Source organism: Pleurodeles waltl, chromosome 9 (genome assembly GCF_031143425.1).
Source record: "Pleurodeles waltl isolate 20211129_DDA chromosome 9, aPleWal1.hap1.20221129, whole genome shotgun sequence".
NCBI classification, from domain to species: domain Eukaryota; kingdom Metazoa; phylum Chordata; class Amphibia; order Caudata; family Salamandridae; genus Pleurodeles; species Pleurodeles waltl.
In genome coordinates, this window is record NC_090448.1 from 16,676,299 (window position 1) to 16,701,212 (window position 24,914).

Sequence of the window (24,914 nt, forward strand, 5' to 3'; positions counted from 1 at the left end):
TAATTTTCCCCTAGGGACCAGATAGAGAAATGGAGTTTGGGGTCTCTGAACTCCCAATTTAAAAATACAATTTTGGTGTAGTTCGTTTTTGAATTGTAAGTTTAAAAATGCCACTTATAGAAATTGGGCATTTTCTTGCTGAACCATTCTGTGCCTCTGCCTGTTTGTGGAATACACTTCTGGGTCAGGATGACAGTTGGGATCACTCCAGACATTTGTACAAAGGGAGTTGAGTTGTGCCCTGCATACCCTGATGGCCCATCACCAGGCTGATGGGTCTTCCTGAGCTAGAGTGGTGGGAGGAGCGACGCCTGCACCTAAATAGGGCTGTGCCTGTCCTCACACAAAGCAGTCTCCACCCCCATCCCACCCTCCAAAGTCCTGCCACAGTGCAACTCCTGATTGCCGTATCACAGACTTCTGTAACACTCGACTCCGCTGCAGCACCTTTGGCCCACTGGTGTGACTGTGACACTGCAAACATGATGCCTCTCATCTTGACCAGATGGATTCATCAACCCCTGTTGGGTCATAAGGGACCGATGGCTCACCACCACCGTCGCATCACCTCCCCTCCCCTGCCTAGCCGTAACGAACCAATGCCACATCCACTCCAGCAATGCCTCACCTCCCTGACTCTGCAACATCTTTGTTTCCTCATCGTTTTCCAGAGTACTGTACCGGGGGTCTGTGCACCTCCAGGACTGACCCTCCCTCACTCACTCACTCCCAAGTGGCGTCAACTGTTAAGAACTTTGCCAAGACAACGTGATAGCCCCAGTTGGAGCAATTGTGTTTGTAAGCACTATAGTAAGATTTAATCTTTGAAAATTAAAAATCATATCTTTTGTAGATTTAAATTTTGTTGTTTTAGTGTTTTTCTCAGATTAATATTGGCTATTTTTCTAAACTGGTGTGGAGTACTTTTGTGTTTTTTTTTTTTCCCCTGTTACTGTGTGTTTGTGTTCAAATACTTTACCACTGCATCTGCAATAAGCCTGACTGCCTGAGTGCTTGAGCCAAGTTATCAAATGATTAAGCAGGAGTTTTCTTAGCTGTGTGACTCCCTTATCCTGACTAGGGTGAGGGTACCTACTCAGTCAAGATGTAGACCACTGCCCACTAGAGACCCCATTTCTAGCACCTGCCATCTGCCTAATGGCAGGTGCAGTGAGTCATTTACTGCCTAATGTATCAGTAAGGGCCCTGGCACTTTCAAAGATGCCTCTCTCTTTCCTCATAATAGTGTCTGGTGCCCCCACCCCTTCCATGTAGCAGATGTCAGAAATCTACATTCTCTGTGTGGAGAGGTAACCTCTCCATCTTATAGTTGGGTCCAGGCTATGGGAAGCAGAGGGGGGGGGGGGGGGGGGGGGATTCCAGCATGTTAACCGGAGACCTCTTTTAATATTGCATGACGCAGTATCAGTCCCAGCACACGCGCATTTACAGCACACAAAGTCCGCTTTCAGGAATCTGGATTGATTATGAGCAGCCAAACATCAGCTGACTGGGCCAATTAGAACACTTCCATGTCTCACAGGTATAAAGACATGTTAGGATAATCCTCCAACCATGGCATGCTGCCACCACTGCGCTCCGTGCATTAAGTCTGCAGCTGGGATGGTAGTCCTTTGTCACTATGAGAGTACACTTGGTGCACCCTCCCAATTGAGGACAAGGTCAAAAACCTATCTTCGTCAAAGACCTGGTGCAGAACAGCTCTTACACACAGGGATAGTGTGTAGCATAACCAAATATGAAAAATCAGGATCACAGGTGTATGCAGTTGGGGCATGAGGGGAGGGGGCTCAACCACTCATCACCCAAGTCAACACACAGGACCCAATAGGATGTGCTTGGCCTTTGGAGTCGGCACAGTGAAAGAAAGCCGTGGGAGATAGAATTGATTTTGGGTGACAGCTCCTATCCAGCAGATGTCAAACACTTCTTGTTTTCTTTGGGAATCTTTGTGTTTAATATTTTACTTTCAGAATTAATTTAGTTTTGCGAAGTAACAAATTACCTGGACATTTAATTTAATAAGTTGAATCTGAATGATTGAGAACTTTACAACCACTATGAGACCGATATATTTCAGATTAAAAATAATCTCTTGTTGCTTAAATAGCACACAAGATGCCACAGTGCGGAGAGAGATAGGCAGCTTATTCCAGAGCTTGGAATTAAGGAAATGAAAGGATCTTAAAGTGATCATTGCTTTCCTTATTTGAGGAACGACAATGAAGCATGCTAGGTACACCTAAAGTGAGACACTGAGAATTTCTAGCCGCGCACCACCTCCTCGAGTAAGCATTCACTTCTTCACCTCACTACCCTGAGAGTCAAGTTGTAAAACGAAGTACTTGGTAATTCAGTTTGAATGCAACAATCTTGTGACCCTGGAACACCAATGGTAAAAGACAGTAACACTGCCAATTATTTCCCATTAACCATCGACTGGCGTGAGTCCCCAGGAAAAGGTGTCCGAGCATCTCTGAATGATTAACACCAGCTTCAGAACAGACTTTGTGGTTTGCTCTTCATAGGAATGGATTCCGTGTGACTCTACAGTCTTAACGTTCAATTTGGAGAAAGACCAGCTTCATTCGGTGGATAGATGTCCGGACTTTTTTTTTTTTTTTTCCTCTCAGCACAATTGAAGCTATCCTTCTGGCCTAGACGGGGGTGCTAATTTCTAACTGTACTAGGCCCTACCAGTTTTTATGTTATATTTAATATACTTGATAATAAACAGATTAAATCACAGCACTGACACCTGTGGTACTGTCTCACAGATGACTACATTGCAGTCTTATAAAGCCTCTTAGCTTGTAAGTTCCACAGACTCTTCCCTCCTCCATCTCTCCTTTACTCATCCCAAGCCCCATGCTATTACTATAAACTCCCAATTAACACTTCTGTATTCTTCCCTCCATTACTCTAATCAATCCAACTAATAAGCTTGCATATCCCCTGCTCAAATTAACTCCTAAAAATACTAAAACTAAACTCATATTTCCCTATACCAGAGGTCTCCAAACCTTTTAATGCCGCGCCCCCCTAGTTGAAAAATAAAAATCATTGGGCCCCCCTCAGAATTTTTCACAAATATTTTATAAACATGGCAATGTTTAAATATGTCTAAACCTATTTAAACAATGCAGTTAGGTACTGTTACCTTTTTAAAACTGCAATAACATGCTTCTGCTTAAAACAAAGGCTTGTTATCTGTATAATATTTCTTTTGGCCAGAGTCTGGGGGCCCCCCCCCCTGGGATTACTTGAAGACCCGCTAGGGGTGCCCGCCCCCCAGTTTGAAGACCTCTGCCCTATACTAATTCACCACTAATTCCTCTTGGGCTCCGGAGTAGCATGCTACTCGCCGAAAAGCGCTTTGACAAATGTTTCCATCGAAAAAATGAGTGCTATAAAATGAAAGTTTATGAAGTCCCGTGATCCGAGGGAAGTCTGCTTTAGGTAAGAGAATGATTGGCTGTGTTAGAAGCAGTCTTGTTAATGGCCTTAGAGCTGCTGAGGTGCTGCCTGAAAATTCATTGTACACGCGAACAGTAGTCCAAGGACTGGCTTTAGGCCATAGTATTTGGTACTGGGTGACGTCAACTGTTTTTCTTTGTCATTTTAGTTTAGTGGTGATTGAGAGACTCTGAAAGGAGCACTAATTACTGAATTAAGGGACATATGAGGGAAGGCTGCTAACTACCATGCAGAATGTTCACTTTTGGTGATCAGACTGTTGCTTTAAAGTCAGTCGGTAATCCCTGGGCCTCCTCACGAGGAGGCACCTGCTCAGTTCAGCCAGTAATCCGTGCTTAGGGTTAGGCCTAGCACCAAGACCCCCGCAAAGTAGGATTGAAAGCGCTTAGATAGGCCCAGTGCCTGCAGAAGCAGCAGCCCTAATGTGATTCTGCTAAGGTGCGTGCTAGCTTATCCTGGGCCTGTACTCACCCGGAGCCTGTAGACCAGGAATCGCCAGCCTTTCCTCTTCTAGAAGCTACTTATTTCAACTAAATTTACCCATAGCTACTAATATTACTAGGGTTATAGTAGTGACCGTATCAGAAAAAAGTCATTAGTGCTCACCGTATGCAGGATTATCAGCAGTGATCCCCTTAGTGCCTCCAGCAATAATGTAAAAAGGCTGTCACTTTTGAATCATTGTACATAGTTTCTCCATAACAGCCATTGCTCAAATGCTTCTGACACCAAGATAATGTTAATAAAGTCTTCCCATTACCACATGGTTTATCACTCGAATATCGGCTTTAGAAATATTTTTGAAATTCAACCATTTTTCTCCAATCTTCTTATGAGTTCTGGAAATACATATATTTTGGTCTCCAGTGCGCACTTTTCAGTTTTGGTGTACATATATTATTTAATAATTATATTACTCAATTCAGCCTAATAAAAAGGCTTCTAATTTCTTACAGGTAGCTGGAGCCCTACCAGTTGCTCACGAGCTGATGTAAGATGGATGAGCTACTCACTGGAGAAGCCTGCTCTAGACAGTCATACGACTTTCCAGTTTTTCTTTAATATTATTTTAGGTGTAAAACTTTTTTTGGTAGCCGCATAATACCCTGCTTTTTTAATTTAATAAAACTTGGTATTTTATATTCACTATTTATAAAAAGTAAGTTAGTTTATATGTATGTAATACTAGTAACTTAGTAGTGTTCTTGTCTTAAGTGATATCAGTTTTAAAAACATGATGAAGTGAAATCTCAAAACATACTTTCTAGATTTGTTTTATTTATTTATTAGATAAATATGTTTTTTCCCATAAAAGGAGTCCAACTGCACTGTAGTGTTGTACATAACTTTGTGGTGTGGTTATCTATTTATACGTCCACGAAGGAGATCTGGAATTTCCCAGTTTCTCTGTTTATTGCTGACTAAAGTGAATTGGCTCAGGAGGTCTCAGTTTGATAAGCCATTCATCTGGAAAATTGCTGACTGAGACTGCGTTTTATGTGTGTGCCCTGGCTGATTCTACCAGACAGTGGTGACCACAAGTTTAAGTTCCCCGAGGTTGGTGTCTAGAGATGGAGCAATGCTCCAAAAAAACAGTTTTTTTCCAAGAAACCACTGTAGGTATTGAAGCACCTTCAGTGCACTGCAGGTGCCATAATCCTGGGAATTTTGATTGACAATCCTCCGGACTACAGTGCTGTTTTCAGGTCTTGCAATAAGGCGCGTCTTTCTGTCTCCCCGCTTCATTAGCACCACTAAAGTAGGGACTCGAGAAGGGACCTCCTTCCTAGGAAAACAGCCAATCCTATGGTGATCTGGATCACTTAGTGCTATTTTCATGAAGTTCTTTTTCGTGTTGTAATCTGTGTTCTTCACATTTGAAAATCTACTTTTGGAATCTATGATGTGAGGAACAAGAGGAAATTTACAGACACTTCGACTCTTCTTAATTGGAGTACTGTTGGGGCGTTCCTGATGGGTAAAGGGATGTTTCCCCAGGTCCTGGTTGTCTACCTGTACACTGCCTGTTGCCTTTTTTCCGTTTTTGACATTTATTTTACGGTCTGCTGGCGTCCTGGCAGCAGGTGTGCAGAGAGAGACATAAGCTTGTCAACCATATAGGACAGAGTGCCCATCATCATGGTGCTGTACATTATACAACTTATTTTGAAGAATGAACAGTCCTGGCAAAAACTGTGTGCTTTATCAGAAGTCGGTCATCTCCTGAGAAAGGGAGAGGAGGAACGAGGACCTAACACTGGTGGCCAGACCATGAACACCTGCTCGCTTGAGATGCAGCTACAACATATTCTTTACATTTCATCCATGTTTCCTATCCAGTAGTTAGACCCCAAGAAAGGTCATTCTTTGTCGTAGAAGAAAAAAAAATGTGGGTAGTATAAGTTTTGTTGTCGCTGTGGTATCTGCGCCTGCAGGTGGGAATGAATGAATTAATGAACGAATGAGTGAGTGAATGTGTGTTAAACTTTTACATAGATTGAGTAAGCCACCTTTGTTGCTAGCATTGCAGGGATTATGGTTAGGGTGTGGCGGATAGCGCTTGAAAGGTGTGCGAGGAATGGCAAAGGGTGCCTCCGGCTTAGCTTGGTGCACTGGCTTCTGTTGTGTGCCAGAAAAGGGACCAGGCGGGACGGTGTGTGGGTGCCATGCTCCCAGTGGGACTACTAGACCAGCTCATTTGGAGTGCTATGTTGGTCGGTTTATTGTGGGCATAAAGTGACTGTGGGTAGGGTATGACAGAACTGTCCTGTGAAGGCCTGGTGTTTGGCACCGGGAGGTGAGGGTGAGCCATGTACCCTTTTGAAAGTCGAGCTGTTTTACGTCACAGCCTTCGGTTTTGTAGAGGGTGGAATCTGTAAAATCTTGCTATCTACCGCATGCTAAAATTTCTAATGTAATAGGCTGCTAGACCAAGCTTGTTTGTGATGACGTGGAACCCAGGAGAGCAAGACACTGACGTAACTATATCTCAGAGGAAAACATGCCCGTAACAGTACTCATGCTATTTTTGAGACATGGTGATTGACACAAGAACTACTTCACGCACACAGACAGCCAGGGAAAGAGTCATCGCTTGCTGGACCCCTTCTCCTATGCAGCAAACTCTGGACTGCAACTTGTCCACTAGTTTCTGCTTATGAATTCCAAGCTGTCATATGGTTCCGTTCCAGCACAAGCCGAGAAGTAGGGTCCACATAGGCCATGCGCCCACTTTGCAGCTTCTAACAGCTCAGCTGCCTACGGTGGAGCTGAATGGTGCAAGCATTTAGAAGAGAGATCTGTGCTGGATCATGGCTGTGGAACCCTACAGGTCTGCAGTGTTTACATTAAATAAGGGACTGTTTGTCTTATTACAGGCCTTTATCCTGTTTCCAGTTGGCAGCCGCCTACTTAATAATTGGTTCCATTTTGAACAAAAGGGAGACGTACATCGTGCTGCCAGAAAATTTGCAGTTATGTTTGTAGGTCTCCAGCCGGTGGTAGGGGAGTGCATAATGCACAGGGGTGGCTTCATTACTGTAGTCTGAGGGTAGAAGCACTGTTGATTTCACCGGGTGAGTATTAGAAGATGAAGGATCATTCCTAGACGCTGGTGTTGCTTTTATCAAGATTTGGAGTTTTGAGCTGGGCTCATGTGCTGGTGACTTTCAGCTGCTAGCACATAGGCTTGCCATTTGTAAGCGAATCTGAATTTCACAGGATGGGGGACTCAATTGATGGTTGTATATAAATGCTGTCTGTATGGTGTCTTCCTTACACCACTAATCTGCAGTGCTGGCCAGGAACTAGCCTGCTATTCTGTGTTCCAACATAACTTCTAACTTTTTAGTGTTCAAACATGACTATCAGGAGTATCTGCAAAAGGCAGGATTTTGATGGTTGTTTAATGAGACTTCTCAAGTATTTTATGTCGAGAGCAGTTCCTGTGTGGTTTTTAGAGGTTTACCTAAGCAGCCGATCTGGACCTTTGGGAGCGTTGAGAGCCTCCTTATCTTTGTACCGCGTCCATCACCTTTTAAAAAAAAAAACGTATTTAAATTGAGTTCTCCGGACCAGTGGCCAAACATACATAAATTGTTACCTGATATGATACACCACAGACGTGGTTTGATTTCTTGGGAAAGCCTTCATTCTAGCTTCCATTAAACGTCTTTGCTGATTGTGCAAAGGCTCCCTGTGGTGAGTGGCCACTAACCTCTTCTGCTTTAGATCATGTTCACCCAGGAGTTGGGACATGAGATCCTGTTGTTGATTGCAGACGGTTGAGTGTGGTTGGGTAGAGGCTGTTATGGCTCTGGCGTTTCCTACCTCGAAAGAACATAGTTCCGTTCTACTTGTAAACCCTTTAAGTGGCTAGAAGGTGAGGATTTGCTCTGATTTTCCGGAAATGATTTACTTTTACTTGATTCTTTTCCCTCAGTCCCTCTTCTGGCTCTTACCATCTTCTGTTGTCCACTGCTTTCTTACCAGCTTGACTTCAGTTCCACACTACCTCCGGCTGCCGCCTTCTCCTAAGATGTCAGTGTCTGCAGATGGCCAGAAAACACAGCAAACATTTCTACTACATACAACATGCAAAAATAATGCAATTTGTGACAAATAGTCCGCACATCTCTAGCAAATATTTCCCGATCCATTCAGGAAGAATGCCTTGTACAAACCTTCTCCTACACCAATGGTTTTGATGATTCTAAAAACAAAAAGGGTGTGGGGTTGCAGTTCCTGAGTGAATGACACAGCTTGATCAGAAATTTGGGGGAGGGAGGATATAACTACTCAAAGGTTATGATTTTCCAGCTATTTCTTAAAAACTTCCTCCAATTTGATCCATCCCAACCAGGAGGCCTTCAATGGCTAATCCACGATTCTTGTTGCAGATGCCGTACAAGAATTAAAATATTTTGCTGCAGTTGAGTATGCTTTAAATGTGTAGTTTCTCATGTGCAGTAGCACCAATCATACTCTGTTGTAGAGGCATGGGTTTAGTCGGAGACCAGTGTGCCAGTCTACTGGTGGTGCACTTAACCTGTCCAGGAGCATAGCCGATGCTAAATGACGCATACACATAGGAATAAACGTACATGTGGCTTGTGGAGGTCGCTGAGCTGATGTAGTAATTGGGAGGTAGGTGACGTGTGCTTGCCCTGAAAATATCATCCTTCCTTCACAGATGTATCCTGGTGCCCTCCAGCTCGATATACTCCCTGCTACCCACAAACCTTGACCTGATAACGAAATACCTGTGCAGCTTTTTGTGACTATTGGAGTTTTTAGATGGTCTGCAACATTTTTCTGACTGACTTATTGGAACTGTGATGTTGTCTTTCATAGGTATCCTCATGTTGGTGAAGTGTTGGTCGAGGATCCGCGGCTTCCCGCCCTCGGTGCGGACAGTCGCTGCTATTCCGACCCCTTGATCCCTCCCGACCGCAGTGCCGGACGTCATGAGCATTGCAATCCCTCTGGGAGTCACCACACCAGATACATCTTACTCCGACATGGCTGCCGGATCAGAGTAAGTGCACCCTTCTCAATTTTTCCAATGATCTCTGCCGGGGGTTTCCATGAGCCTACTTTTCTGAATTATTAGTCCGGGCAGCTCCCTTACTGCTAAAGCCCTGTTTTTGCGTCTTCAGTCTCTTATTTTTTCATTGAATTGAAGATATATTTGAATTGTTAGTGTGCCTCCTGTACCACATTCCATGTTCAATGCTGAGGTTCGTTGCTGATCTGCGAGTGTTGTGCAGCTCAGTTGGAATAGCAGTGCTGATTCTTGAAACAAATTCTCTCCTGATCTTGGCGCCTTTGGGTTTTCCTGTCACTGAAGGAACCCTTTCTCTTGCAGGCTTGCTTCCTCTGCACACACTTTTTCTCGTAGTTCTGCGTTGATTTAACAACTGGACAGTTCAGGCAGCGCTGTGAAGCTAGGGCTTTGAGAATTGCAGGACTAATCCACTTGCTTTCACTATCCAAACTGCTGCTTTTGCACCATGCAGTTCAATGTGGAATTTAGGTTTCATGCACAGAGCTGCTACGATTTCATCACTAGTTTTTCCCGCCTCTGCTGCACCACGATTTGTGGCAACTAGCCACTTAGCTAGCCCTGATGGTGACCTTCTCCGATATAGACTGTTGAGGTTGAAACATCGACAGGTAATGTGTGGACAAACCTATTTTGGCATATAGGAGATTCTGTGTCTGAAAGTTTAAATTCTACTAATAGCATATCGATAATTTGTATGAAGGCATCTTTTTGTGACATATTGCAGTGATACAAGCCTGAAGACCGGCAATTTTTTTTGTTTGCCTTAATGTTTTTTTTTTTTAGCTGGTTGAACACCCTCATTTTGTGATTAATGCTAACTTTAATATAATTTTGTTTCATGGGTTACTAAACGGGATCCATTGCCTTAAACTTTTTATTTATTTATTTTTTAAAGGTCTGGCATTAACGAGATCTGTAGATTACTAAATTGTACGTCAAGTATACATAGAGGATTTCAGCCGTAAAAGTAAGCTTTCAGCCATCCATCTTCAGCTGTTGGTCTGTTACTGTTCTCCCACCCACTGCAGCGTACAGCATTGGGGAGGCGGCTTCATCCATTGGCTGACTTCACTGTGAGTGACAGCACTCTACCCTTTCAGGAGAAGCACATCCACAACCAATTGTTCCGCTGAGTGTGAGGGTCATGGCAATGTGCCAGTTTAGCACCAAAAATAATTTTTCTTTTAGACCCTTTTCTATTTCATTAATGAGGCGAGCACCTTCCTTCAGCAGTAAAGTTTTGCAAAAGCAATGCAGGATTCCAGAAATGCTTTCCTGCGTTCTCAATTTGTGACCGTGGAATCATTACATCTGCATTTTCAAATTTAAAATACAAAATTGTAGGTCGAATTGCTCCTGCTTGTAGAAGGCAGCTTCTTAACGGCGCTCGGCGTGTATAATGCCTGCTTTCATTTTCTTGTGCATCCATGCAAGAAATTCCTTCTTTTTAGGTTAGATGTGGAACACTATCAATTTCTGCTACTTCGATTTGAAATAGTCCTGTAGTGTCTCTGAAACACCGTGCCCAAGTGCATTGAATCTAGTAGTTCTCATCAACACTAGACAAGCGACTAATGAACAGTAGTAGGAACCAGATCCTTCACATACACTCCCAGGTGGCTTTCAAAGGGAAAAATCAGAAGTAGTGTCTGCTTTCCACTTGAAATGTCGGGGCAGATGTCTAGATGGGGAGGCGGTACCAACAGTAAAGACACTAGTCGCCCAGTAATGATACTCCACTTTTCCAGAAGTCTGTCCCTCCTGCAGTGAGGAAGGTAATGACATTGTTGGTTAAGATGCTCTTGTATTTATTTAGTCCTCTCCATTGAGGGTTAGGCAGTTTCACACATCTTGTGTCTCCCAGCTGTCCTTGTGCACCTTGTGTTGAGTGCCCAGTAGATTGAGAGCACCTCAGTTTGCTCCAGGATGTCACTTTTGGCTCAAGCACTTTAACTTAGGCTTTCTTTATTGCTCTAGCCTTGTTGAGTAAACCAGATAAGTTTGTTCCCAGGATCCTAGAAGTGCCTATTTTCTTTCATAACATTCAGGTACAACCAGTGTATTTTACTCACTTGAAGTGCAAGAAGCCTTTCTTGCAGTCAAAAACAGGACATATGGAAAAGGAAATCTCACTACTTTTCAAACCGGGGTAGTGGTCAGCCCTTGCATCCTTGATTGTGCAGTGTATAGAGTAGAAAACAAGACACTACACAACATCACCGTTGCGTAATTACATGTAATTTACCAGAACGCTGTATCATTGGCTTTCATTGGTTGTCCTTTGGGTTCTTGGCAAGTCTTTACTGTAATGCGTAATGTCCTTACTGACATACGTAAAGCACAGCGAGATTTTGTTCATCTTCATTTAACACTGTTGTGTTGACATTCATGCAGGCATTGCAGAGTAGCGTGGCAACCAGTCTGTCTACCAGCATACGCCCGCCTCGATTTCTTTTGACTTTCTGCTCCGTGCTTTACAAGTGATGCATGTCTTGAGTGGCTAAAGGAAATGTTACTGATCTGTACTAGTTTGAAGCTTGCAACTACTCTGGATTTCCATGGAATCTTTCCACTTCCTCACCCTAGGACAGATCTAGCATCCTAATACACTTGGGTAGAACCCTTGCTTTTGGTAAGATGACGTACACGATCTGTAGAAAGTATCTATAGTCTGTAGAAGTATGCTCTCCTGACTTCAATTGACTCCTCAGCTCTTAAAAGCTTGTATGTAAAATGATTTTCTGAACCCAACTATTAAAAGGTGTTGAACCCACTATTAGATGTATGGATGAGGAAGAGTCCCATGTTGTAAGGTTTGCTGCAGGTAACTACACCTTCTATATCAGGACACCTGCACCTTGAAAGAAGGTTTCCAAGTGGATTGGGGCAGGGTGCATCAGTCAATGTTCAGTCTGCTTGGGCAGGGTGGACCCAAGCCGCAGTGTCCGGCCTTTAAAGTGAGGTCTTTCCTAGACCAAGTCTCTCCGGATCGTGCTCCATGCAGGTGACTGCTAAGTCAAGTCTGAGGTGTGCTTGCAATGCCAGCTGCAGGTTGTCTGGAGTAAGTATGGTTTTTAAACAACTGTGGCCAGCTTCGTCCTGGCATGTCCAACCTATCACTCGTTTGAATGATTTCCCAAGCTTCTAGCCACTTCCCTTGAGGAAGTCCAGTTTCTCCCAAAGAACAGTGAAAGCCTTTTCATTCAGTTTGGAATACTACTTTGGGTTATTATTCGAGCGTTGAAGACCCTTCACTTGTTTACGCCTTTGAAGTAATAAGTATTTCCTAATAAATGTTGTCCAGATTCCTGAGGGACTCAGCAGGCTACACGGCTGCACCAGATGCCAGCTCAGCCTCTGAAGGGCATGAATGTCTGGACCGTGACACAGAGGGTGTCCTGCTAGAGCTACACCTGAAAGCACGAAGTATCACCATACCCAGCAACCCTCCGTAGCATACTCTACACCTCAAAGCATTTGGTACTGCCATCCTCGGGGGTCCTCCACAGCACAGCCTACTCCTAAAAGCTCTAAGTACCACCGTACCCAGGAGCCCTCCGAGGCATAGTTTACACCTGAAAGAACCGACTGCAACCATACCCGGGAACCCTACACAGCATAGCCTACACCTGAAAGCACCAACTACCACTGTACCCAGGGACCCTCCACAGCATAGGCTACACCTGAAAGCACCAACTACCACTGACCCAGGGACCCTCCACAGCATAGCCTACACCTGAGAGCATTTACTACCACTGACCCAGGGACCCTCCACAGCATAGTCTACACCTGAGAGCACCAACTACCCCTATACCCAGGGACCCTCCACAGCACAGCCTACTCCTAAAAGCTGTAAGTAGCACCGTACCCAGGGACGCTCCAAGGCATAGTTTACACCTGAAAGAACCGACTGCAACCATACCCGGGGACCCTACATAGCATAGGCCACACCTGAAAGTAGTGACTGCAATCATACCCAGGAACCCTACATAGCATAGGCCACACCTGAAAGTAGTGACTGCAACCATACCCGGGAACCCTACATAGCATAGGCCACACCTGAAAGTAGTGACTGCAACCATACCCGGGAACCCTACATAGCATAGGCCACACCTGAAAGTAGTGACTGCAACCATACCCGGGGACCCTACATAGCATACCCTACACCTGAGAGCACCAACTACCACTGACCCAGGGACCCTCCAGAGCATAGGCTACACCTGAGAGCACTAACTACCAGTGTACCCAGGGACCCGCCACAGCATAGCCTACACCTGAAAGCACGAACTACCACTGTACCCAGTGACCCTCCAGAGAATAGGGTACACCTGAGAGCACTAACTACCACTGTACCCAGTGACCCTCCAGGGCATAACCTAAACCTGAACAAGCACTAACTACCACTGTACCCAGGGACCCTCCACTGCATAGTCTACACCTGAACCAGCGTGCAAGCGCTCTGGCCTGTTGTAATCTCTCTGCGGGCTTTTAACCACACCCATTCTTGCCATTTATTGTTTGTTGTGCTTGTCTTAAATGCTTCAGTTTTATTAGTGCATTTTGTGAAATGTGTCTCCTCTGTATGGTGGGTTCCCTCCCAGGTGATTTCAATAAGTGAACACTTTTGTTGGCCATCACACTACGTCACACTTAATCCTGTTACCGCATGTGATGGCCCCTCCTCTGGTTTCGGTTTGCCTTTTATCCCATCCACAATCCTTTCTAGACATTCCCACGCAGGGAGCCAATAACTCTTGCGCTCGCGCTCATGGCAGCTGTGGCGCTTTGAATCTGTTCGCTTATGTCAACTGTTTTACTTTTCATTTTCAATTTATGTGGCAAGAAAAGTCCAGTTAGGAATTTACAGCACTAATAGCTCTAACTCAAGCAAACGCGAGACCCATTGTATTGCAAAAGCTTGTTTTGACATTAGTACTTAGTGGAGAAAACCGCAGGCCACTTCTTCTATTGACCCGGGGCACATGTGAAGGTCAGGAGGGCCTCATGTGGACCCCGGGCTGTACCTGGCCAGTGAACAAGCGAAAGGAATAACCAACTTTAATGCAGTGCTTAGTGCAGCGTTTCTGCAGTTTCTAAGAGCTGTAAACAATAGGTGCAATAAATTGCCCGACGTAATGGTAGTCTGTTTGCTGACCCTGAGAGGGTCGGATGAACGGGCCGGGCACACAGAGGTGCACACAGTAGCCAGCCTACCATGGACTTGTAGAATGTGCCAAGTGGGGTACGTGCACCAGTGTTTGATCCCCCCAAGGCTGTGCTGCCTCTTTTAGATTGTCCTGGGCTCACCCCTCGCCCTGCTTGTAACCGCCTCGGCTCTGACCTGGGGTCTGTATTTCTATTTCTATTTATAAAGCACATTAAACCAGAAAGGTATCAAAGTGCTAGGGAAAGCAGGTTAAATGAGAGAGGCAGAAACAGAAGGGTACAAGGAATGTAGACCAGCCATTAGGCTGCCGTGAACAACCAGGTTCTCACCAGCCTCCGAAACGTCAGGTAGGAATCAATTCCTCTGATAGTCTCAGCTTATCCCATAGCCAGGCTTCTCTGCACTCACTGCCTCTCCACCCTTTTATGTACCCCCGGCTGGAGTACCAGCTGAGGTCCATTGACCCACCCTGAGATGCCCTCCCGGGCCCTGTGACCTGGGGCCCGAGGATCACACTGTGCTAAACGGCACTCGCCGGCTCTGTACCCTTTGTTATACCCCCAGCTCTGGCTCGAGCACCAGCTGAGGTCCATTGACCCCACCCTGAGGTGCCCTCCCGGGCCCTGTGACCTGGGGCCCGAGGATCACACTGCGCTTCACGGCACTCGCCGCCTCTGTACCCTTTGTTATACCCCCAGCTCTTGGCTCAGCTGGTGCCTGTGCAGACTCTGGCTCTGACCTGGGGCCTGGGTTTCGCACTGTGCTTCACGGCACTCGCCGGCTCTGTACCCTTTGTTATACCCCCAGCTCTGGCTCGAGCACCAGCTGAGGTCCATTGACCCCACCCTGAGGTGCCCTCCCGGGCCCTGTGACCTGGGGCCCGAGGATCACACTGCGCTTCACGGCACTCGCCGCCTCTGTACCCTTTGTTATACCCCCAGCTCTTGGCTCAGCTGGTGCCTGTGCAGACTCTGGCTCTGACCTGGGGCCTGGGTTTCGCACTGTGCTTCACGGCACTCGCCGGCTCTGTACCCTTTGTTATACCCCCAGCTCTGGCTCGAGCACCAGCTGAGGTCCATTGACCCCACCCTGAGGTGCCCTCCCGGGCCCTGTGACCTGGGGCCCGAGGATCACACTGCGCTTCACGGCACTCGCCGCCTCTGTACCCTTTGTTATACCCCCAGCTCTTGGCTCAGCTGGTACCTGTGCAGACTCGGGCTCTGACCTGGGGCCTGGGTTTCGCACTGCGGCCCATGTACTCCATCAGGGGTGCGTGTGCCCCTCCCACCCCGGCCCTCTCCGGCTCCAGCGCCCTGAACCTGCCCCTGCAGGCTTTTGACGCTTCCTGGGCTTCCCGGTCTGCCACCGCCACCTGGCGGCCAGCTTTAATATTGCAGCCGCTTGCATGGATTCTGGGCTGGGCCCCTGTGTCCCAGAGAGAGTCTGCGAGCAGATGCTTCGCCCAGCGCTCTCCCCGGGGACCTGCTCCCCTCTCCTGCCTTCTTAGACTGCGTGCACCCCACGTGCAGCTCTGTGGCATAGGCCAAAATGAAGGGGCTCCTGTAGTGTTCAAGATGAAGCCCGCCCCCCCCCAGGAATCGCATAGCTAGCAGATAGCCTCCTACTTTAAAGATGAAATGAAGCCCCCGAACAGCGCATATGGACGTCTGAGCTCCATTAGATGACAGTCTGGAGTCCTCACCAGAGCAGATGCAGAGAACCTGCTTGTCTGAGGCTGGAAGAAGCTTGTGAAAGAGGCAGATGGGGGGGGGGGGGGCGGACCTCTTCCCTCTGAAGGGCATCCTGCTGTCTGATGACGACTATAAGGAGTAACAAGGGCAAAGGGAAAGTTATGAAAAGAGAGGTCGACTCGTGGGTGCAGCGCCAATGCAGCTGGCGCGGAGCCATAATTCTCTGCCCTACACTGGCTAGCGGAGGGTGGGCTTTTAAACCTTCCGATGGCTTCAATTTTGGAATATCGGTGTCCCTTGAAGAAAACAGCTGTAGCCTAAATGAGCGGCTGGGCATTATTAAAGAATGGATGTTGAGTATCTTGCAAAATAGCAAATAGAGCTAGGAGGTTCTGAGCCTACAGCCTGCTTCCATCAGACATAGGTTTGGGCGCCTTGGAATCCCTAGCCGGATACCCTCGGGGTACTTGATGGCGTCGTACCTCAAATTGTCTTACGTTCCATTCCTGAAATTCATCTTCAGTTTGTTTTTGAGTCATCCACGTCAAAGTCCACTCTTGCTCAGTTCATTCATTCACTTATGTATAATACCAGTCTACTTTGGACTATTCACCTGAAAACCGTATACATTTAAATTATTTCATAAATTAATCATAGGTAGTAAATAACATCTTAGTAAAATCCGCATAGACAATGGCTACACCTTACTTGGTTTAAAGCATTTATACTCATTCAGCACACTACAGCTCTGCAATTCATTACCTAAAACTTCCTATTGCTGTAAAAGCACATCGTAGTCTATTTTACTTCATGTTCCAAAAGTGACGCCAGTTGAATACTGTGTGATCAAAGCAGATTAATTACATAATTCTACTTCTGAACACCTCATCAGAGGAAACGTCTGTAACTTGGTTCTCGCCCAGAGAAAGATAGTCTACCATAACTCCCTTCAAGGTTGCAGGCAGAGGGAATCTCAGCTCGCCACACTGGTGATTCGTGACCCCACGGGCCTACTTGGAGATGTGGTGGAGCGCTTCTGGGACTATTACAAGGCCCTGTATTTGGCTGAACTTGATGCTAGCTCTGAATATAATGAGCTCTTCTTTGCCCCTTATCGTCTTCAGACTGGACCAGTGAGGGCCATGTGGTCCTGGAGGCAACGCTCACAAAGAAGGAGCTGGCGGAAGCAGTCTTGGTACTTTCCAGCTGCAGATCGCCAGGTGAGGATGGGTTGCCTGGTCAACTCTCCAAGATCAGCAGGGATATCCTGGTGCCCCATCTCACCACAGCCTTTAATGAGGCTGTAGAGCGTAAACCACTGGGACCGATATCCAACAAGGCAATTATTATGCTGCTCCCCAAAAACAGCAAGGACCCCTTGGACTGCTCAAGCTATCGCCTGATCTCCCTTATCAATGTGGACCTTAAACTGATGGCCAAGGTCCTCGCGATGAGAGTGGGCAGAATGGTCCCGCAATTGTTCCACAACTCTCAGGCGGGTTTTGTCTCTTGGTGAAGTTCCTGCAACCAAATGCAAACCCTCTCCTATCTCGTGTGGCGTGTTAAGGATGACTCTGCGGAGATGCTGGCACTGCCAATGTCGGGGGTTCACGGATACCACATGACGTAGGTGCCAAGCGTGCTGTATTTCGGTACATGGGTCAGTAGCAGCCTCACTCATATGGTGCAGTACCGTCTCCTTTTGCTGCAACGCACACAGCAAAACCTTTTGAAATGGTCTCATCCTAATTTGTCCCTTTGGGGACGTTTGCAGATGGTAAAAATGACAGTCCTCTCGCTTCCAGTACATCTTTGACATGATTCCCCTCCAGATGTCCAAACTTTGTTTGTCCAGATTGAGACTGCCATCTGGTCCTGTGTTTGGAGTAGGTGAATGCCATGCATCTGGTACGCCAGACTTTGGGTGGACATGTCGGTCAGTGGGCTCAGGCTACCCCATCTTGCCACATGTCAGTTGGCCTTTTACCTCTCCCAAGTTGCAACCCACCTGCACTTTGACTGTGATGCCCCGTTCTGGGCATGCCTGGAACGCCACCTTACTCTGGTAACAGCTCCTTGCCCCTGTCCCTCTTGCTTAATGATCCAAGAGTGATCCCCAGACCCTATCCTGATGCCGACCTCTGGGGCCTGGCAGGAAGCCCACCTACTTCTATGAGTGGTTCCCTATTTGCATCATCGAGCCGGTTTGGCACAACACTGTGCTTCACATAGGAGGGTGTCCGTTCAGTTGGGTGACCTGGCTAGGCTGTCTCGACCAGGTCCTTGATGGTGGCAGGCTTATGTCTTTTGATCAGCTGTGCTCTGAATCTGGGCTCCTCTTAGAGGAAGCCTGGCATTACCGTGAGCTGTCTCACTGCTTCAAAGCAACCAGCACCCCCCTTGCTGAGGACTTGCCACAATCCCCCATACTGCAATATCTCTGGGCCTTTGGTTGGTGCAGGGATCTGATATCTGGTCTGTACATGACACTCATTCCCGTCCTTCTCAGCCTCTGGGCTCCTATAGAAACCTTTTTTGGGGAAGGCGTACACCCTGGAGGACTGGGCCTCTCTGCTTTCAGACCATGATTTGGCCCTTCGAGAGCACCACCTGAAGTTTCATTACTTTAAAATACTGCAGCAGCCCCCCATCCACCCACCCCGGAAGCACCATAGAGCCAAGCTCCTACTGCATGACTTGTCGTGGCGCTGTTCCACCGCTCACTGTGATCTCCTTCTGTGTTCTTGCCCAGCCATAGACCCATTCTGGTCCCATGTCAGGAGGCACCTCCGACAGTACATTGCTGTCCGGATTATTTGTTCGCCCCATCTAACCCCTCTGCATGATTTCTCTGACCTCCCCCTCACCACCTCCCATGACGCCACATCCCTTGTGACGAGCAAACTCTGGTTCTTATGCTTCTGGTGGCAGCCCCCTGACCCTGTCCACTGAATGGCTCCTGGAATTATATTGCATAGCGGGCTATGAGAAAATCACTTATACTATGAATGGCCAATTGCATCTCTTTGGGACAGTCTGGGACCTCTTCATGTCTAGAGCGTTGGCCTCTTTATCCAAAACACCACACCTGCTTGAGGTGCACAGTATACTGAGCTCTGCCCCTGGCATTTAAGCCCAGTTGGCATCAATCGTTCCACAGACACTGTTTGCACACTGACACATCAATCCCTCATTTGGTCCTCCTGCTCCCCTCCCTCCCTCCTTCCTCTTTACCTCCCACTTTCTCACTATCTCTTATCACCACTAGTCCCTCCCCACCTACCCAAGTGGGTTTACGTGCGGTAAGCAGTCTCCACTCCCCCGAAGACATGGCCCTCTTTCACTGATGCTGGTCGGTGGAGGGCATTTATGCACATTCTGCACCATGAAGTGTAGCGCTGCGCGGGTCGGTGGGGCATGTCTATGCACTTAGTTTACCATGAAGTGTGGGTCTACGTGCCACGTGCGACTTCTCTCTGCCGACTCTGGTTGTGCACTTGTATGTTGTACTTTGCTAAACGTTCAACAAATACAAGTTGCAAAACAGTGGAGGGCAGCGGTGTAATATCACACTGATCATGCCACCGTATGTCACTCAGGTTGCTGAGGTTTAAAATGGACAAGCAGAATTGTAACCAAGGTGTCAGTTTGGGTTCGTGTATTCCCGGATTCTCATAGAATGCATTGGTTACTAAAAGGAAGACGATTCTAGTCTAGAGTTTCCACATTGGCCTAGAGGGCACTATCTTCCTATGATGCATAGAAGTAAATTGTAGGAAGTTGGCTCTGTATGCACTATTTCAAAGTAAGGAATAGTATGCACAGAGTCCAAGGGTTCCCCTTAGAGGTAAGATAGTGGCAAAAAGAGATAATTCTAATGCTCTATTTTGTGGTAGTGTGGTCGAGCAGTAGGCTTATCAAAGGAGTAGTGTTAAGCATTTGTTGTACATACACACAGGCAATAAATGAGGAACACACACTCGGAGACAATTCCAGGCCAATAGGTTTTTGTATAGAAAAATATATTTTCTTAGTTTATTTTAAGAACCACAGGTTCAAATTCTACATATAATATCTCATTTGAAAGGTATTGCAGGTAAGTACTTTAGGAACTTTGAATAATCACAATAGCATATATACTTTTTACATAAAACACATATAGCTATTTCAAAAGTGGACACAGTGCAATTTTCAACAGTTCCTGGGGGAGGTAAGTTATTGTTAGTTCTTGCAGGTAAGTAAACCACCTATGGGGTTCAAATTGGGGTCCAAGGTAGCCCACCGTTGGGGGTTCACAGCAACCCCAAAGTCACCACACCAGCAGCTCAGGGCTGGTCAGGTGCAGAGTTCAAAGTGGTGCCCAAAACACATAGGCTTCATTGGAGAAGGGGGGGTGTCCTGGTTCCAGTCTGCCAGCAGGTAAGTACCTGAGTCTTCGGAGGGCAGACCAGGGGGGTTTTGTAGGGCACCGGGGGGGACACAAGTCAGCACAGAAAGTACACCCTCAGCGGCACTGGGGCGGCCGGGTGCAGTGTGCAAACACGCGTCGGGTTTTCAATAGGTTTCAATGGGAGACCAAGGGTTCTCTCTAGCGATGCAGGCAAGGGGAGGGGGGGGCTCCTCGGGGTAGCCACCACCTGGGCAAGGGAGAGGGCTTCCTGGGGGTCACTCCTGCACTGGAGTTCCGATCCTTCAGGTCCTGGGGGCTGCGGGTGCAGGGTCTTTTCCAGGCGTCGGGATTTTGGATTCAGACAGTCGCGGTCAGGGGGAGCCTCGGGATTCCCTCTGCAGGTGTCGCTGTGGGGGCTCAGGGGGGACCACTTTGGTTACTCACAGTCTCGGAGTCGCCGGGGGGTCCTCCCTGTAGCGTTGTTTCTCCACCAGTCGAGTCGGGGTTGCCGGGTGCAGTGTTGCAAGTCTCACGCTTCTTGCGGGGATTGCAGGGGTCTTTAAATCTGCTCCTCTGGAAACAAAGTTGCAGTCTTTGTTGAACAGGGCCGCTGTTCTCTGGAGTTTCTTGGTCTTTTGGAAGCAGGGCAGTCCTCTGAGGATTCAGAGGTCGCTGGTCCTGGGGAAAGCGTCGCTGGAGCAGTTTTCTTCTGAAGGAGGGAGACAGGCCGGTAGGGCTGGGGCCAAAGCAGTTGGTGTCTACGTCTTCTCTGCAGGGGTTTTTCAGCTCAGCAGTCCTCTTCTTCGTAAGTTGCAGGAATCTGATTTCCTAGGTTCAGGGGAGCCCCTAAATACAGAATTTAGGGGTGTGTTTAGGTCAGGGAGGGCAGTAGCCAATGGTTACTAGCCCTGAGGGTGGCTACACCCTCTTTGTGCCTCCTCCCAAGGGGAGGGGGTCACATTCCTATCCCTATTGGGGGGGATCCTCCATCTGCAAGATGGAGGATTCCTAAAAGTCAGAGTCACTTCAGCTCAGGTTGCCTTAGGGGCTGTCCTGACTGGCCAGTGACTCCTCCTTGTTTCTCTCATGATCTCCTCCGGCCTTGCCGCCAAAAGTGGGGCCGTGGCCGGAGGGGGCGGGCAACTCCACTAGCTGGAATGCCCTGTGGTGCTGGAACAAAGGGGTGAGCCTTTGAGGCTCACCGCCAGGTGTTACAGCTCCTGCAAGAGGGAGGTGATAGCATCTCCACCCAGTGCAGGCTTTGTTACTAGCCACAGAGTGACAAAGGCACTCTCCCCATGTGGCCAGCAACATGTCTCGAGTGTGGCAGGCTGCTAAAACTAGTCAGCCTACACAGGTAGTTGGTTAAGGTTTCAGGGGGCACCTAAGGTGCCCTCTGGGGTGTATTTCACAATAAAATGTACACCTGGCATCAGTGTGCATTTATTGTGCTGAGAAGTTTGATACCAAACTTCCCAGTTTTCAGTGTAGCCATTATGGTGCTGTGGAGTTCGTGTTTGACAGACTCCCAGACCATATACTGTTATGGCTACCCTGCACTTACAATGTCTAAGGTTTTGCTTAGACACTGTAGGGGCACAGAGCTCATGCACTGGTGCCCTCACCTATGGTATAGTGCACCCTGCCTTAGGGCTGTAAGGCCTGCTAGAGGGGTGACTTATCTATACTGCATAGGCAGTGTGAGGTTGGCATGGCACCCTGAGGGGAGTGCCATGTCGACTTACTCGTTTTGTCCTCACCAGCACACACAAGCTGGCAAGCAGTGTGTCTGTGCTGAGTGAGGGGTCCCCAGGGTGGCATAAGATATGCTGCAGCCCTTAGAGACCTTCCCTGGCATCAGGGCCCTTGGTACCAGGGGTACCAGTTACAAGGGACTTACCTGGATGCCAGGGTGTGCCAATTGTGGATACAAAAGTACAGGTTAGGGAAAGAACACTGGTGCTGGGGCCTGGTTAGCAGGCCTCAGCACACTTTCAATTCAAAACATAGCATCAGCAAAGGCAAAAAGTCAGGGGGTAACCATGCCAAGGAGGCATTTCCTTACATCAATCACAAATCTTTGCATCTGGGCATGAACAAACTGTCACAAGTTAAACTACAATCCCTACAAAACACAACCAACCATCTGCTCCTTCAAATCCCTAAATTTAGTCCCATAACCAACAAAATCCGAGTTCTGGATTGGCTGCCTTTCTCTGACAGGATAAAGGTTAAGGCCCTGTGCATCACTCATGGAGCTCTGCATGGCACCGGACCTGAATACTTTCAAAATGTTGTTACATGGTGCGCGCCACAGCGTGATTTCAGATCTTCATGCATCAAACTGGTAGTCATTAATAAGATCAATAAAACAAGATGGGGAGGCAAAAGGTTTTCGCTCCTTCCCTGCAAACTCTGGAACTCCTTACCAGCGTTTATCAGATTTCAATCTAATCTCACCCTTTTTAGAAAGAGCTTAAAACCTGGCTGTTTAGCCCCTCTCTTAAATAGGTTGGCATTTCATTGTGGTCCTATTTTTTTTAGCACCAAGGCACCTCTATATTTGCGCGCTTTATAAAAGTATTACTTACAATCTGTTCTGTGAACGAACCGTAGAATTCACTCCCTGCTCCACTGAGGTTCCAACTAAACCCATGGAGATAGCCCTGCCGGACCTCTGCTCCTGTGTGCTGTATGAGTGTTGAAATGTTCTTTGATGCATGACTAAACGTGGAAAAAATTATAGGTTTATGGATAAGACATACCAAACTCATGTAGTTTCCAACCTCCTTCCTGAGAACCCACCACTGCCTATTCAATAACAGTAGGTCATTTGGCATACTTCATAACACATGGTAATTGAGGGAGGCCAGTGCCTTCCCGTGCGGCGAGTGGCACGCTTTGCAAAGGTGTTAATGCATGAACATATGTTTGACCTCCAGATATCTGCTGTGTGCTGTCCAGCGCGCTCACCACTTTTACTTCTGGTGTTTTCTGCAGCCCAGAGTCAGTGGAAGCAAGCCCAGCGGTCAGCGGGAAGGCGGCCTACATTAGTCACAGCTATGGTGTCACCCAGAGCCATGTCTACCGAGGTCTACCGTATGCAGTGAGTATCCCCTGCGTCCTCGCTGGACTCCTGCAGCATGGTGATGCAGGGCTGGGTCCGCTTCTCATGACACTGAAAGCTCTGCGGTGTCCTTCTCAATCAAGTCTACTCCTGTGAAGCCACTGGTGCAGTGTGCGTTCTGCTCTCACTGCACTCTGAACACTTCTCTGCTGCTAGTCCCGGCTGTGCACCTACTGCTGTCCTCTGCCATTCTGACAGTGTGCGCCCCATCTTTGTCTTGATAAAGTCACTGCTACTTGATGTAGTGTGGACTCGGCCAATCCAGTCACTGGTGCAGTGCATGCAGTGTATTCAGTACTCTCCTCCAGGTCTCCAAGATGCAGTGTCTGTAGAACTGTACTACTGGCGCCGTGCTGGGATAGGAAATGCTGCTTTAATGATTACATTTGTGGACGGAAGGCGGCATTGATTGTGGGGCATAATATTTTAACATTATTATGAAATCTGATGTGTTTTGTAATGTGACTTGTTGTGAATTTTAAAGTGTGGAAGATTAGGATTCAAAAAGTCACACTTGGTTACCAAAAAAAAGTTTTCCACGTAAAAGTCAATGTAGGATTGGTTTTGGTTCTCCTTATGAGGACACTTCTTGTGCAGTATATTGCTAGAACTGTTTTTCTTTATTTTCCTTTAGGATTACTTAGCTAAAATGTTCTGGATTTTTTTTCAGGATCACAATTATGGTGCTCCACCCCCACCGACACCTCCCGCCTCCCCCCCGGTTCAGGCCATCATCCCACGTGCAGAGCTGAACGGCCGACACACGCCAAATGACGAGAACTCCGTAGACAGCGACAGCTCGACACCTGGAAACACCATCCCCTCTTGGTGCCGCTGCAGCTTCTCCCAAGATGGCTTTCTCATTAAATGTGAAAAATGCAGGTGGGTTTTTGTGTAAAACGGAAGCATTATTACGATGGCGCTAGAAGGCCATACCAGTGGCAGAACATGTTCTGTGCACGCAACTCAAGCATCGCATGAAATCCAAGGACAGGAAGGCTTTGTGCACACAAAGGAAGGATGCATTATCTTTTTATTTTACTCAATGCAGCTTGAGTGCTATCTGCAGGGCCGAGAAGCAAGAGGCCACAGTTTGACCTGAGACAGGTGAGCGTAGCCTGATCTTGGGGAGAAAGTGAGCTTTGAAAGTAGAAGACCAGTAGTTTGGGAACAGTGACCGAGGATTTGATATGAAATCTCCTAAAAGGATTGTGTTCAGTTTAACTGATGATATCTGTGGTGTTTTCTGTGAAGCCTGCTCCCTACCAGTCCTGGGTCCCTCTTTCTAAGAGCAGTAAAGGTCTACATCCTTCCGCTTAGGTCGTGGGCGCTTGTGGAGAAAGAGCGTTGCAAGAAATGTAGCCTGGTGTGTTTGTTTGACAGTGGTACTGATTGCGACTTGCTCGCTTGGCTTTGCAAAGGTTTATTAATGTGCTTTCTATTGATGTGCATTATAGACCGTTCTCACAAATTAA

General features: G+C 47.3%; 1 protein-coding gene across 9 annotated transcripts in view; it reads left to right on the forward strand.

Moving 5' to 3' along the window:
• Positions 1 to 24,914, forward strand: part of SETD5 (SET domain containing 5) — a 313,379-nt gene that overhangs the window by 96,818 nt on the left and 191,647 nt on the right. For 5 of the 9 annotated variants that reach the window (XM_069206129.1, XM_069206133.1, XM_069206132.1 and 2 more), the window contains 3 exons: positions 8,851 to 9,034; positions 23,313 to 23,418; positions 24,110 to 24,321. In XM_069206129.1, coding sequence (XP_069062230.1) covers positions 8,964 to 9,034; positions 23,313 to 23,418; positions 24,110 to 24,321 — 389 coding nt within the window. In that variant the 5' untranslated portion in view covers positions 8,851 to 8,963. The remainder of the gene's footprint in view (positions 1 to 8,850; positions 9,035 to 23,312; positions 23,419 to 24,109; positions 24,322 to 24,914) is intronic. The other 4 variants (XM_069206126.1, XM_069206130.1, XM_069206128.1 and 1 more) reach the window with 1 other exon arrangement.